At 35.5% G+C, this 16,397-nt stretch overlaps 1 protein-coding gene across 3 annotated transcripts in view; it reads right to left on the minus strand.

Moving 5' to 3' along the window:
- The window catches only part of COG5 (component of oligomeric golgi complex 5), a 293,532-nt gene that overhangs the window by 122,485 nt on the left and 154,650 nt on the right, over positions 1-16,397 (minus strand). For 2 of the 3 annotated variants that reach the window (XM_032304089.1, XM_032304090.1), the window contains exons 8-10: positions 14,492-14,657; positions 5,947-6,059; positions 5,623-5,700 (exon numbers count right to left, since the gene is read on the minus strand). In XM_032304089.1, the coding sequence (XP_032159980.1) occupies positions 5,623-5,700; positions 5,947-6,059; positions 14,492-14,657 (357 nt within the window). The remainder of the gene's footprint in view (positions 1-5,622; positions 5,701-5,946; positions 6,060-14,491; positions 14,658-16,397) is intronic. The other variant, XM_032304091.1, reaches the window with a different exon arrangement.

Consider the following 16,397-nt stretch of genomic DNA (forward strand, 5'->3'; position numbering starts at 1 on the left):
CTTCCCCAGAAGACAAGCCCAAACCCCTGCCAACACCACATCTCCCAAACTGAGAGTTTTGCAGAGTCTCTGTTCTAGCAGCAGTGCCAAAAGGTCTCATGTCACAAGCAGACCAGAGGACACCTACGTAAAATGTGTCACATTCAGGCCAGTAACCAAACACTGCCCACAACAGGCAAAGACAGCCTCTGTAGACGACTGGCCTGAATGATAAAGCAGCCAGGACACAACAGCTGATCACATGCAGCACATAGTGGAGACACTGCTGGAAATGCCATGCCTTGAGGAACAGAAGACACTACACAGCAGGGAAGTATAGGACCTCTTCTTCATAAGGCCATTACCTTCAAGAATAGGAGACATAACTGACTTTCCTAACACACAGAAATGGCACAGAGATTTAGACAAATTGAAAAGACAGAGAAATTTATCCCAAATGAAAAATCAGGACAAGGCCATGCCTATCCAGAGATTTAAGCAGAATGGATATGCTTGATAGAGAATTTAGAGTAATGACTGTAATGATTTAGACTATTCACTGGATTTGAGAAAAAAGTGGAAGACATGAGTGAGACCCTTAACATAGAGATAAGGAATATCATAGCAAAGATAAAGAGCTCAATAAACAAGATGAGAAACACACTGGACATAATGAATAGCAGGCTGGAAGAAACAGAGGAACAGATCAGTGATCTAGGAGACAGAGTATTGGAAAGAAATCAAGATGAACAAAATAGAGAATAAAGAATGACAGAAAATTAGAATAGACTTAGGGAACTCAGTGACTCTATCAAAGAGTAATATTCACATTATAGGAGTCCCAGAAGAAGACAACAAAGAAAAGGGGGCACAAAGTTTATCTGAAGAGATAATAGCTGAAAACTACCCTAATCTGAGGAGGAAAACAAATATCCAGAACCAGGAGGCAGAGAGAACCCCCCAACAAAATCAAGAAAAGCAGATTCACACCAAGACATGTTACAATTAAAATGTCAAAACACAGTAAAGAAAAAATGTTAAAAGGAGCAAGACAAAAGAACACAATTACATAAAAGGGGAAACTCCATAAAGCTATCAGGGGATTTTTCAGCAAAAACTCTGCAAGGCAGAAGCGACTGGCTATTCAAAATGCTGAATGGAAAAAAACTTGCAGTCAATAATACACTATGCAGCAAGGTTATCATTCAGAATAGAAGGGGAGATAAAAATTTTCCCAGACAAACAAAGACTAGTGGAATTCATGACCACTAAGCCAAGCAAGCAAGAAATATTAAAGGAGAGTTTATCAGTGAAAAGGAGAGACTACAGTAACAGTATGATGGTAGGAAACATAAAAGCAGTAAAAATAAATATTTTTGTAAAAATATCTGTCAAGGAACTTACAAAATAAAAGGGTGTGAAATATGACACCATTCAGGTTCCAGGCTGGGTTGGAATTCTCTCTTTCCCTCTGCACCACCAGCTCTTTCCCTCTCCCTCTATCTCTTAAAAATAAATAAATAAATAAAAACAAAAACAAAAAACAAGACCCATCTATATGGGCTTACAAGAGACTCATTTTAGACCTAAAGGCACCTGTAGCATAGAGAAACTTTTATCATGAAATAGATTTCCAAAGAAAGTTGGAGCAGTAATAATTGTATTGAACAAAATAGACTTTAAAACAAAGTCTGTAACAAAAGACAAAGAAGGATACTATATAATCATAAAAGGGACAATCTAATAAGAAGATATAACAGTGTAAGTATTTATGTATCCAAATACAAAAATAGTTAATAACAAACATAAGGAACTGACAGATAATGAAATGGTAACAGTAGGGGATTTTAACACTACGCTTACATCAATAGACAGATCATCTAAACTGTAGATCAACAAAGAAAAAATGGCTTTGAATGACACATTGGACCAGATGGAGTTAAGAGATACATGCAGAACATTCCATCCTGAAACAGCAGAATACACATTCTTTTCAGGTGCACAAAGAACATTCTCCAGAAGAGATCACATATTAGCTCACAAAACCAGTCTCAACAAATTCAAAAAGATCAAAGTCATACTATGCATCTTTTCTGACCACAAAGCTATGAAACTAGTAAATCAAACACAAGAAAAAAAATCTGGGAAATGCACAAACACACAGAGGTTAATAATGGGTACTACACAATGAATGAGTCAGCCACAAAACAAAAGAAATAAAAAAGTACATGGAAACAAATGAAAATGAAAACACAATGATTCAAAACCTCTGGGATGGGGACGCCTGGGTGGCTCAGTGGGTTAAGCTGCTGCCTTCGGCTCAGGTCATGATCCCAGCGTCCTGGGATCGAGTCCCACATCGGGCTCCTTGCTTGGCAGGGAGCCTGCTTCTCCCTCTGCCTCTGTCTGCCATTCTGTCTTCCTGTGCTCGCTCTCTCTCCCTTTCTCTCTGACAAATAAATAAATAAAATATTAAAAAAAAAAAAAAAAAAACCTCTGGGATGTAGCAAAAGTGGTTCTAGGAGGGAAGTATATAGCAATACAAGACTAGCTCAAGAAGCAAGAAAAATCTCAAATATGTAACCTAACATTGCACCCGAAGGAGCTAGGAAAAGAACAACAAACAAAATCTGAAACCAGCAGAAGGAAAGAAATAATACAGGTTAGACAAGAAATAAATGATACAGGAAACAAAAAAATAAATCAATGAAACCAGGGCTGGTTCTTTGAAAAAAAAAAAAAATCAAGAAAATTGATATACCTCTGCCCAGACCTACCAAGACAAAAAAGAGAGCGTGTCTGGGTGGCTCAATTGATTGAGCTTCAGACTCCCGATTTCAGCTCAGGTCATGATCTCAGGGTTGTGAGATCAAGCCCTGGGTAGGACTCTGTGCTGGGCATGGAGTCTGCTTAAGATTCTGCCTCTCCCCATATGGGCACTCTCTCAGAAAGAAAGAAAGAAAGAAAGAAAGAAAGAAAGAAAGAAAGAAAGAAAGAAAGAAAGGAAGGAAGGAAGGAAAAGAAAAGAGTATGCAAATAAATAAAATCACAAATGAGAGAGGAGAAATAATAAGAAACAGCACAGAAACACAATCAGTTATAAGAGAATATTATGAAAAACTATACGCCAATATATTGGACAATGTGGAAGAAATGGATAAATTTCTAGAAACATAAACTACCAAAACTTAAACACAAAGAAATAGAAAACTTGAACAGACCGATAACCTGCTAAGAAATTGCCTCAGTAACTTAAAAGCTCACAACAAACTAAAGTCCAGGAACAGATGGCTTCAAAGGCAAATTCTACCAAACATTTAAAGAAGAGTTAAGACTTATTTTTCTCAAACTATTCCAAAAAATAGAAAAAGAGGGAAAACTTCCAAATTCATTTTATGAAGCTAGCATTACCCTGATCTCAAAACCAGATAAAGACACCAGGAAAAAAGATGTGGTGCAAACGACAGACAGACCACACACACAAGAATATTATTCAGCCATAAAAAAGAATGAGATTTTGCCATTTGCTAGAGAATATAATGCTAAACAAAATAAGCTGGAGAAAGATAAGTATCGTATGATTTCACCTGCATAAAGTATTTATGAAACAAAAACGATCAAAAGGGAAAAAAAAAAGAGAGACAAATCAAGAAACAGATTCTTAACTACAGAGAACAAACTGATGGTTACTAGAGGGGAAGAGGGTGGGGGATGAGGAAATAGGTGCTGGGGATTAAGCAGTGCACTTGTTGACAATGAGCACTGGGAGACATATGGAATTGCTGCATCACTATAATCTACACCTAAAATCAACATGATACTGTATGTTAACTGAGTGGAATTTTAAAAAACTTTTAAAAATTAATTACTATACAAATTGACAAAAGCACCTTATTGTTTCTCTCATACAATTAAAAGGCAAATATAGGGACGCCTGGGTGGCTCAGTTGGTTAAGCAGCTGCCTTCGGCTCGGGTCATGATCCCGGCGTCCTGGGATCGAGTCCCACATCGGGCTCCTTGCTTGGCGGGGAGCCTGCTTCTCCCTCTGCCTCTAGCCTGCCCCTCTGTCTGCCTGTGCTTGTGCTCTGTATCTCTCTCTCTCTCTAACAAATAAATAAAAATCTTAAAAAAAAAAAAAGGCAAATATAAAGCAGGATAATGGAAGTGGGCATATACTACTGTAAGTACACGTGCAAAAACGAATTTGCCCAGCAAGTCTGAGATTGCTGTAGTTAGAAATACCTGCTTGTGAGGGTAGTTCTTGGCTGGTACCTGGGACTTGGATTTTGAGAGCATCCTCGTGATTTTCTGATAAGAATGCTCACTATACCTAAACTGTTTATACAAATAATGTGGTGTATGTTGACAACTGCTTTCTTTTGGGAGTCTGGAATTTTGGTACATGCCAGGCAGTAACTGATTCCTCATTAAAACTTTGAACTCCTAGGTGCAAGGTGAACTTCCCTAGAGGACATTTTACACACTTGTTGGTGGAGGAATTAAAGGTGTCCTGTCTGTGGGTCCTGAAAGAGGACTCTTAGAAGCCTGCACCTGGTTGCACCTATATGCTCTTTCCTATTGCTGACTTTCCTTTCATGAAGCTGTTTTTTTTTTTTTTATTCATATCCTTTCACTGTAAGAAATCATTGCCACAAGCACAACTATACGCTGAATGCTCTGAATCCCAGCAAATTACCAAACTTGGGGGTGGTCTTGGAGATCCACAACACAACATATAAAATGCTTAAATTTTGGACTTAACAAAGGAAATGATCTATATTGTAACACTGGAAACTTACTGAATTTTTTTTTTGAACACTATGTGTCAGGATTAAATGACGAATAGAATAATTAATTACTCTTTACTCCTTATTAAAAAATGTCAAGATGAATGAATACAATGTAGAGTTGGATTTCTATGCATGGAAGAAATTCTTAAGACCCATGAGGCCAGTGGATTGGTAGATGAAAGAAGGAAGAATTTCAGAATATGAAAAATGGGATATAGCAAAGTGCTTTATAAGAAAAATTAACAACTGAATGGACTCCATCATTTTCAGCAAAGACTTTATAAGACTTTATAATGACCACTAATTAAATTTCTCATTCACCACAAATTTTCTCTAATGGAACTTTTTAAAAACATTTACAATGAATAATTTATATGATGGAAAATCAGTAATTAGTTTATGCATTTTAGAAATTAAGTCTATAAAAAGTATTACTGGTAGCATCTATTCAAAGAACAAGTGTGCTTATACATATGTCATAAAGAAAGCTTTTTGTTGTTAAGAAATACAATTCCAGGGATGCCTGGATGGCTCAGTTAAACATCTGACTCTTGGATTCTGCTCAGGTCTTGATCTCAGGGTCATGAGACCAAGCCTTACATCAGGCTCTGCACTGATGTGGATCCTACTTGGGATTTTCTCTCTCCCTCTTCCTTTGCCTTTTTCCCACCCTGAACACACACACACTCTCTCTCTCAAAAAAAAAAAGAAAAGAAAAGAAAGAAGAAAGGAAAAAAAAAACAATTCCTTTGGCTATCCGACATGCAGCCATTCTATAAGGTAAGAACACAAACAATGCTGGTCATATCTTCCTGCAGTTATCAATAAAGAGATAAAAATATTTAAATGTACCTTAACTATCTCTTCAATGAAACAAATATGAGAAACAGGATCTCTCTTCTTGGCTAATATCTTTTGTAGATGTTGTACCTACAAACAGCAGAAAGGGGGAGAATGTACATAACTGGGTATTTTCAAAATGAAACAAATGTAAAGCTTAGACACTAGAAGCAGCCAGGGAAGGAAAAGGGCATTGTGCTACATATATTATAATCAGCTAATGCAGGCACTGTGAATGCTTAGAGATTTTAAGAATCTCTTCTTAAGGTCACACAATTTAGAATAACAAGGCATTACTCCATAATTAATGTTCTTTCCATTCTCTAAAATATTTACCTGTCCACAAACAGTACAAATATGATCCACAAGTTTCTCCATATTGGTCCAGAGGGAGGCACGAAAAGCTGCAGTGTTTCCAGGGGTTGGCATAGTAGATCGTCCAGGTCCCCCTGTATATGAGTGACAAATATGAAAAATAAAAGTTTTCAAACATAACAAAATATTTTGTTATAAAAAGCATACCCAAGCTAAAAGAAATAAGTTCCTTCTTTAAGAATTTATTATGAGTAATATGTAAAACCCTTTTATATTAAAAGGATTCGAAACGTTTTATGTTTAAGAAAGGAAGGAAAATAAGATCTCACACTTGGGCACACAGCATACACACGCAGACACACACACACACACACACACACACACACAGAGGAGAGCTAAAACAAAAGACAGTAATTAATGAAAATAATTTTCTAAAAGTGGCAGTAGGAGTGGTAGGGGACATACAAGGTGAAAGGAATGGGGATAGAAGTGGTGAGTCTTTATGAGCTATGTAAATGTTTTATGTATTTTATTTTTTAAAATGATTTTATTTATTTATTTGACAGAGGGAGAGATACAGAGACAGCACAAGCAGGTGGAGCCTCAGGCAGAGGGAGAAGCAGGCTCCCAGCTGAGCAGGAAGCCCAATGTGGGGCTTGATCCCAGAAACCTGGGATCCTTACCTGAGCTAAAGGCAGATGCTTAATCGACTGAGCCATCCAAGCACCCCTGTTTTACGTATTTTAAAATAAATGTAAGTTTAAAGAGAATGGAAAAAGCAAACCCTAAAAAATGCAAATAAATATCAAAACAAATGAAACCAACTGTATATCAAATTGATAACACAACCACACTGGGAAAAACAATTAATTGAGATAATTTTTAATTACAGAACCCTAACTTTAGTGAGATATGTCTTAGGGGCAAAAAGAATTGTAAATAATAATAGTACTTAGCAGTTTTTTGCTCACACAGCAATCCTGAGACTACTTTAGATGTAGTTTGCAATAGACTAAGTAAAGATTCTCACCATAAACAGAATAAAGATTCAAATATGCAATGGGATCAAAGGAATTTCTCAACTCTGTCCACTGAAAGGGCGAAGGGACAGTGACTCCTAAATAGAAATGAGTACACCTAGCACCCAAATTCTGATTTGCATGCACCATTCCCCAATAAAAGAAACCAGGGCTCATTGAGGAAAAGGGTCATCCATATTTGGAGCAGTGAAAGCACAAGGTATATCCGGTACATACTGTGCCAGAGAGCAAAGAAATGTTCAAAGACAAATGGAGACTGGTCAAAGTACATAGGACCTTGACTGGAAGGGGCTTCCCCAAAAAGATTTGGGAACATCTGGCCATCCTGAATGATAGTGATGGTAATGGATCATAAAATATTGATTAAAAAATAATTCATTAGTCATAGTGAAAATTCAAATGTTTAAAAAAGATGAACTTGTGATGAGCACTGGGTATTGTATTCAAGTATTGAATCCCTATATTGTGTATCTGAAACTAATATTACACTGTAGGTTAACCAAATGGAATTTAAATAAAAACTTAAAATAATAAAAAGGATGGAAATTTCTCTTTACAGAAGAATGTCAGTTAATAAATGCAGAGAGAATGATAGAAAATAATAATGATTTTGCAACTCCTAGCAAAATAATTGAGGGAAAGATAACCACTGGATATTAAAACACTGGATGAAATGTTACGGAAAACAGGATATTCACATGGTCTTAAGGTATGCACCACAAACCACTTCCTAATCACAAAGAAAAGAAAGTACTCTTATAAAAAGCAGTCTGGCATATACCACAGTAATGAGGTGATTTCCTTTAGCATCAGCAGTAATGAGACAAACTGACAAAATTTGGGTGCTTACTGATATGATGTTAATGGTAAATATACAATATCACTTCACCAGTTTGTTTACTCTGAATATACCCATGAAGAGACAATCAGATAAATCCAGATAAATTCAAATTATGGAGCTCTCCAAATATGTTAATGCCATAAAAGGCAAAAAAGGCACTGGGGTTATTTTGATTAAAGGAGAGAAAAGAGATAAGATAACTCATAGAAAAACATAATTCTGGTTGGTTCAAGTTGCGGGGGGAAAACCACTGTAAAGAATATTTTGGAGGGAAAAAATATTTGGGAGAATAAGTGAAAATGTGGAATATGGATTATACATTAAGTAATATTAATATATCAATGTTAAATTTCTTAAGAATGATGTCTAAGAATGTTCTTGAATGTAATACAGAAAAACAGCTATCTGTGCAGGTCTAAAATGTTTCAATATAGAAAAAAGGAATTTTAGTCTCAAGTGGTAAAGTATAAATTCCAGGAGCACCTGGGTGGCTCAGTCAGTTAAGCATCCAACTCTTGATTTTGGCTCAGGTCATGATCTCAGGGTCATGAAATCAAGTCCTGCATTGGGCTCTGCACTCAGTGTGGAGTCGGCTTGAGATTCTCTCTCTCCCTCTGCCTCTGCCCCTCCTCCCACTTGTGTTCTCTCCCCAGAATAAATAAAATCTTAAAAAAAAAAAGAAAGAAAGAAAAGAAAAAGTGTCAATTCCAATCCAAATTAAGCTTTAAAGCCACGCAAAAGAGCTCATCAATGATTAATTTATTCTGTTTTGGGGGGGGGGGGCAAGGAATCCAGAAAACCAGAGGCTGTGTTTGTAAGCTGCTTCATTACAGATTTTCAACAATTCTAAGTTTAGAAAAGAATTACATGTATCCTCAGCAAAGAGTGGCTATTAGTTTTTAGTCTGATAACAGTGGAAAGCAATAAAAGAGAGAAACACCTATGAGAAAAATACTGACTTTAAAAATACGAATAGGGGCGCCTGGGTGGCTCAGTGGGTTAAAGCCTCTGCCTTCAGCTCAGGTCATGATCCCAGGGTTCTGGGATTGAGCCCCGCATCAGGCTCTCTGCTCAGGAGCCTGCTTCTCCCTCTCTCTGTCTCTGCCTGCCTCTCTGCCCACTTGTGATCTGTCTGTCAAATAAATAAATTAAAAAATATATGAATAATTCCTGTTTGAAAGCTAGACCTAAATAACTTAAAAAATTATCTGCAGTGTTGTGCAGACTATTAAAGTAAAGCATACAGGGAATAGAGAGGTAATCTTTAACAATCTGCAGTTAGCTCACATGTCATATACAGAATGAAATAACAATGTGAAAATTAGAAAATATTGATCAAATTCCTGGAATATAGCTCAATTTTATTATAAAGAATTATGGGACACATCAACCCATTACTCTCAAAATAAATATGAGCAGATACATAAGAAAGTACGATTTTCTGTTTATATTTATTTTGGAGAAACTGAAGCAGAGAAAAATGAGATCACAATCATTGGTTCATCTAGCTCTAGAGGTTTCATTTTTCTTATTTACTTATTTGGTACTTAAAGATTTTTATCCTCACAAGCTAAATACATCTTGTTGAAGAGATCAACATGATAAAAATAATCAAATGAACATAGAATAGCTATATAAAGGAAGAGGAGAAAGAATAATTAAAACAGAAAAACTGATGCCATTATTGGCTAGCTTCAAGGGAATCAAGAAACTAAATAGTGTCATAAACTAAGTTTTATTAAATTGATAGAGGAAACCAAGAGTTTCTCAAAAAATAATGCTTAAGTGTGATTCCTAGTTACTGAGAGTAGAGTAAAATCATTTTTCTATAGTCTTCCCTTAACAGCAATGAAAATAGAACAAAAAGTAGAGGAAAAAATGAACTTCAAAACAAAAAACAAGGAAATCAACTAAAACAGCAAACTTGAGATTATGTATGCCAAATGCTGAGGATAAATCAAAATGAAGGAACCAGACAGCTGTCATCTTAGACTATTAGGAAAAACCAAATTGTCCTTAAAATCAATTGTAAAAATTTAAACAGGCTATCCAATGATTCTTTGCTTAGAGGTGAAATGGGGAGACATGGGTGAGTGAGGGAAGGAGCTAATAAAATGTTTAATGTTCCAGACTAACAACAAAGAAAAACTAAAGGAGAAATAATAAAATTATATTTACGTATAATAAATAGTCCTCTAGTTTGGGGAGACTCTTAGAGGTAAAAATGAGGTGAAAGAGGAAAGAAAAGCAGAGAATGTGAGGTTTCCACACAAAAATTGCTTAAACGGCTTTACAGGGACCCACGCTAAGCTCAGAATGACCGAAAATTTGAGGAAAGATGTGTTTCCAAGATGGAAGAAAGGAAGTTGGTGAATGGTTACTCTAGATTTCAAACTTAATCCTAGTTATAGACTGTCCTAGTCTCTCTCTATAACCACCCCTATATGATTCTTCAGCAACCAGCAGTACCTTTCAAAGATAAGTAATAATCAGAAACAAATAATATAGGAACTAACACAGATCGAGAGGGAAGGAAGGGGGGAAGGAAAGAACTTAAGTTGCCAAAGAAATTCCCAAAGGAAACAACAGAATGAGTAACTCTTAGAAAACTAAGAGTTACTTAGTTTTCCACAGTCTCAAAGTAACTATAAGGAATATTCTTAGTGTAAATACATAACAGAGATTAAGAACACATTACAAATAACAGAACAGTATAATGATCAAGAAGAAATTATAGAAAATGAACGTTCAAAGAATTAAAATATAATAATTACAGAAAATATGTTAGAAATGGAAAACAAATAAGTTGTTACATGTATATAATTAAAGTTCCTGAAAAGAACAAATGGAAAATAAAAATATTCAAATATACAATTAAAGTAAACCTATAAAAGAGAACGTATTCTAACTCAGGAAAAAAAAAAAAAAGATGATATAGAGCATTCAATGCCAAGATATATCCTAAAGAAATTACTTAACTTCAAAGATAAGGAAAGATCCATATGGACATTGTTAAAAAAATAAAATAAAATTCAAGTGAGCAAATTTTAAAGATCTTATTGGTTTTTATTCAATGATTCATGAATCAGGCAGCAACAAATGTAGCAGATAGAAAGGAGATTTCAGAAGCTGTATGAAATGAGAGATCTTTATAGGCAGAAGGGAGCAGGAACAGAGAAGTTATACTAGAAAAACAAAAACAACAACAACCACCAAATTGGTTATGGCAAGGTCACTTTCTTTTTAAGGGCAGTAGGGCAGAACGACCTCACTGGTACTAGTACTAACAAAGTGATTCATGATTGACTGGTTTAAAATTCCATTTCTGAGAAAGGCTGAAACTGTAATTAAGTTATATCATTTTGGTGATGTGGGTTTTAGCATAAGTGCCTCCATTTAGGGTCAGCTGTCTTACTTTTAACAATGTCAAAGAAGGAACAAGTGAGGTATGGCAGTGAAAATCCGAGTTAGCAACTTCCATTTTTGGTTCTAACTGTGAGGAGCCTCTAAGTTGCCACTCTGTCCTAACAACAAGTAAGATGACAAACAGACTGAGAAATCAACAACTCTTCTTGGACCTGTAAGAGAGGTGAGGACACATGGCAAATCACTGCCCCCAAGATAAGAGAGACTGACTGGCGAATACAGGAAGTCTCCACCTAGGGGAGCAGAGCCTTGCTAGCAGAAAACAAATGCTGGGAGCCAGTGCGAGGGAAGGAAAACCTGAACCGTAACCCATGAATTGCTAGAGGCTCAAAGTGGGCAACTCTGAGTATTAAAAGCTCCAGGCGTACCCAGAGGGGGCCCACAATATTTTTATATTTGCATCCAGGAGCCCAAGTTCCCACAGTAAATATCAGAGAACAATCTCCTCATGCAGGAGGAATCAAAAAAAAAAAAAAAAAAAAAAACCATCTCGAAATACACCAGAGTACTCTATTCTTTTAACAAGGCCTGCCCTGAGGGAAGACTAGTTAACTAGAGCCTGACCCTCTGGGGTATTATCAGAACGTAAATGACCTGGGGAACGGAAATACCCAACTCCAGCCCACTCTGGTCATTCTCTCCCATACAAGGGAGGAGCAAAAAAAAAAAAAAAAAATTAGTATGCTTGTGAAGTTCAAGGTACAAAGGCACAGGCTCAGTAAAAAACAGAGACCCAAAGATAGCACTTTATTTCTACTGGAGAAAAGACTGTTTTCACTTTATCACTACTATCAATAATAATACAACAAAAATTCCAAGAGAATTTTTTTTTCTAAGAGAAATGATAAGATCACAAGGTACACAGTTTTAACCTTAGAGAACAATTTGATAAAACTGAGTGAGGTGGCTGAACAATTTCATTCTCCTACAATCAGTATACTAGAGTTTCTGCTCTTGTCTAACATTTAACTCTTAGATTTTGCCAGTCTCCTCATTGAGAAATTGTATCTTGTTTTATCTATATTTCCCTAATAACTAGTTAGTTCATTCTTTAAAGAGAAGCTGACCACATTCTCCCATTAGATGTGTTCTTCTGTTAATTGCCCAAGCATATTCTTATTTTTTCAACAAACTTATTTATATCTTTTTCTTACTGAATTATAAGCTTTTGAAATACATCATGGGTAATATTTTTCCCTTAAAATTATATCAACTTTATATATTTTAATATTTCTGGAAAATCTCAAACATACAGATCTGAAAGCATACTAAAAAAAAAAATTTCCTAGAATCATTTGTTACTGACATGATGCCCCATCACCCTTAATACTTTAATGTGTATTTCCAAAAAGGACATTTTACTCCATAATCTCAATATAACCAACAAGATCAGCAAATTAACATGACTACTGCCAACAGCAAATTTAAAAAACTAAAAATAATAGTGATTATTCTTTTAAAAAATAATAAAGAATTAACGCTTAAGGTTTCTACAATAAATCACAGTATCTACTCCTCAACAGATGATAATAAGGCTTTAAAACTCTTTATTCTTTCAACAAAAAGGGTGTACATTAGGATTGACAGCATGTGAATAATTGCTTTCATTTTTTTTTTTTTCCCTTTCTTGACAACACAAGAGGGAATGAGATTAAACTGCTCCTAGAAATTTAAACATTAGATCAAACTTTCTGAGAATAATTGCTGGGAAAAGCTGAGAGTGAATTCTCCTTTGGCAATTTCTTTTCAAAGCTCCCCTTCTGGGACAGTGTTAAAAAAGACCTATTCAGAGGCTAGGGCTAACCTTTAAAAATCCCTTTAAGATCTAAGATTCTTTTATCTCTTCTTATCTAGTGCAACTTATTTATGAGTGACATATATTTTGTGTTATTTAAGGCTATGTTTATATAGCAAATATAAAAATAATAATCACTCACTGTAAATTTGTTCAGTATAAGCCATGTATGAGGAACTCTGTTATTAATTCTATATGCATTATTTATTTTTTAGGACAACTCTTTAGACAGAGAAGCTTCTTCAATATGAAAATGGGAAGAAGGATGCCTGGTGGTTCCATCGGTTGAGCTTCCAACTCTTGGTTTCAGCTCAGGTCATGATCTCAGGGTCATGGGATCAATCCCTGTATCAGGCTCTGTGTTCAGCACAGAGTTTGCTTGTCTCTCTCCCTCTGCTCCTTTGCCCCTTCCCCCACTCTCTATCTCTAAAATAAATATGTAAAAATCTAAAAGAGAAATGGAAAGAGAAAAACTGTGGAGACAATAAATAAACACAACAACTTTGGGGAATTTTTCTGTAGTCTAAAGAAATAAATGGGGGAGCAGAGCTGAAGAAGGAAACATAGACAAACATAGATCTGTCTTTCAGCAGAAGGTACACTAGCATGACTATATGTAACAGGAAAGAGACTTAAAGAAGGAAAACTAACTAGATGGCAGACAGAGGGGATCTGCTAAAGCAATGCCTTTGGGACATGGGATCTAACATAGGAGCACAGTACTTGGTCTTTGCTAGGAGCAAGCACAGCTCACCCATATTAAGAGGAGAGAAGAGAAAATACAAGGAGAGAAATGCGGAGATAAGTTGGTTAGATGAGAGGCACACATAACATGTCTTTCCCATCTCATCTGTGAAGGGTGTTTTCTACATGAATGCCAATAGCAGCTGTATCTTGGCAGGAAAAAGGTTGCAGAGTGCTATTGTTGGATTACTCCTCTCTCATACCTTTCTTTTGTAGGGTTTTTTTTTTTCCTTTCAGATTTTGTATGGTTTTAATGTTCCCAAAGGTTTTTATCAGTTTCTAAGTTCACAATGAGCCTTCTTTGCCCCTAAATGCCAGAATTATTCCAAGGAAAAGCCCGAAAAGCTAAGGGTGAAACTGCATTTCCTTAAAAAATATTTTCTGTCTCAAGGAGTACTTGTGAGGATAAGGATTTCAGGAAGAAAAATGTTCTTTTTTTTTTTTTTTCTTGCATCTGTTTCCTCTGAACTAAGTGGAGTCACAGTTTATAGATTTTTTTTTTTTCTAGAAGTTCTGAATATACCAATTGGCCAATTCAACTCACTGATTAGACAAAAAAAAGTTATAAATACATTCTGAAACATAATTTCTTCTCTCATTTTCTGTCTACTAAAAAATGAGTCATTAGACTGCTTTGAAACTTAAGTGTTTCACATACTATTCAAAGGACTTCTTGGTTTATAAATAAACAAAGCAGCTAAATATAAACCATAGCCATACCTCTCACAGCTGACTGCGAAGGCTGAGTCAGAACTTTGATGTCTAACGTACTGTTGATATGTTCTTCTAAAGTAGCGCAATATCCATCCACAACACTGGTAATAGTATCCTTCAAAATTCCAAGATTATGGAAAACCTGAAGAGCTGTTCCGACTTGGGTTGGATTCTTTAAAAAGGTGGGGTTGGCAGGGTAGGAATAGATATAAATAGGAAGACAAACAAAATCAATATAAATCTACAATTTTAAACAGTACATAAGCAGCTACTACCATATTTTTTAAATTATCAGAGACAAGAACAAAGAGAGTGCATTTGGAACAAATATTATTTTTAGTCATTTATTTCATAACAGACAAAATTAAATACTATGTATATTATTCCCCCCTTCCCTTTTTCTCCTCCTTTAAAGGATAATAACAAGATCAGAAATTGGTTATATTATTAGAGCTTATTTAAAATTTACCACCAATGCCTATAAAGAGAGCCATGCTGGAATTAACAACAACCCTACATCTGTTTGGAGAATAAATAAATGAATTCCACGGAATTAACTGAGGGCTGAACTGTACAGACTGACACTATTCATTATATTTCATTCATTCATTCATTCATTCATTCATTCATTCATTCATTCTAACCACAAATATTTATACAGGGCTTACTGTGTATCTGCCTTGGTTCCAGGTCCTGGAAATATAGTAGTAAGCAAAACCATTTAAGTCCCTATCCTCATGGAACTTATATTTACTCAGAAATATATTAAAAATATATATGTAACAGAATATCAGGTAGAGATAACTGCTATAAAAAAATCAATCAGGGAATAAGAATAGAAAATGATGGGGAAAACATGGAGAAGACTCAGAGAATGCATTTCTGAGGTGATTTTTTCAAACACGGACCTGAATAGAATGAGCGAGGGAGTCTGAGGAGGATATGAGGAAAAACAGATCTGGACAGGTATCAACAAAAGCACTGAGGTAAAAATATGGTTGGCAGCTAATCAAACACCAAGAAGGCCCTGACTGTGGCTGGAACAGAGTGACTATAGTAGAGAGAGGTAGGCGGTAAGGCAGGTAGCATAAACACTGGGGGGTAGACTGAGTCCATAGTAATATAAACATGTTGTTGACTCTGTCACTAAGTAAATGAATTATCAAGGCAGAATCTAGTACCTCAACATGTATCACCAGGCCCAAACAGGTGAAAGTCTGCTTTCACTTAATGACTCAGCGACTGTGTTTAAAAGCACTTAGTTTAAAAGTTAAATTATTTCATTAACTTAATTTCTTAACAGTTAAGTTGATAAAGAAGACAAAAAGTTACTTCTGAAACATATTGGTGTTAGTAACATAACATGGTGCAGTAACAGACACTCACACCCAGAGGCAAAGTAGAATCAGCTTATAGAAAAAAGCAGACAAGGTTAGTGGCTCCAACACCCATTTTAGATTTTTTTTTTTTTTTTTTTTTTTACAGTCTAAAATAAACTCTTTTAATTGCACATCTGTGTCTCCGGTCATTTGCGGGGTGAGAAACCCCCTCCTCACTCCCAATCCCAGCTATGTGGGGGTACAATCTGACGTCATGGTCCATTTTAGATTTTTAATTAAACAAGAAAAAGAAGCAAATGAACATCATTTCAAATGCTTTAATGAAAAAAGCTTAATTTAATATGGTTATAACAGAATTTAGTTCTAGTATATACTATCAATTCTCTATCAGTGAACTATCAAAAAAATGGGAGAAAATAAGCTATTTAACATAGAATTAGTCGACTGAAAACATGGAGTATAGTCCTATGCTTTGGTTTTTGTTAGTTCCATTTTTTCCTTCCTCCCCAGAGCAGAATACTTTTTTACTTTTTAGTAAAGACTTTTAATTTAATTTAATTTAATTTATTTGG

This window comes from Mustela erminea, chromosome 11 (genome assembly GCF_009829155.1).
Source record: "Mustela erminea isolate mMusErm1 chromosome 11, mMusErm1.Pri, whole genome shotgun sequence".
Classification (NCBI taxonomy): Eukaryota; Metazoa; Chordata; class Mammalia; order Carnivora; family Mustelidae; genus Mustela; species Mustela erminea.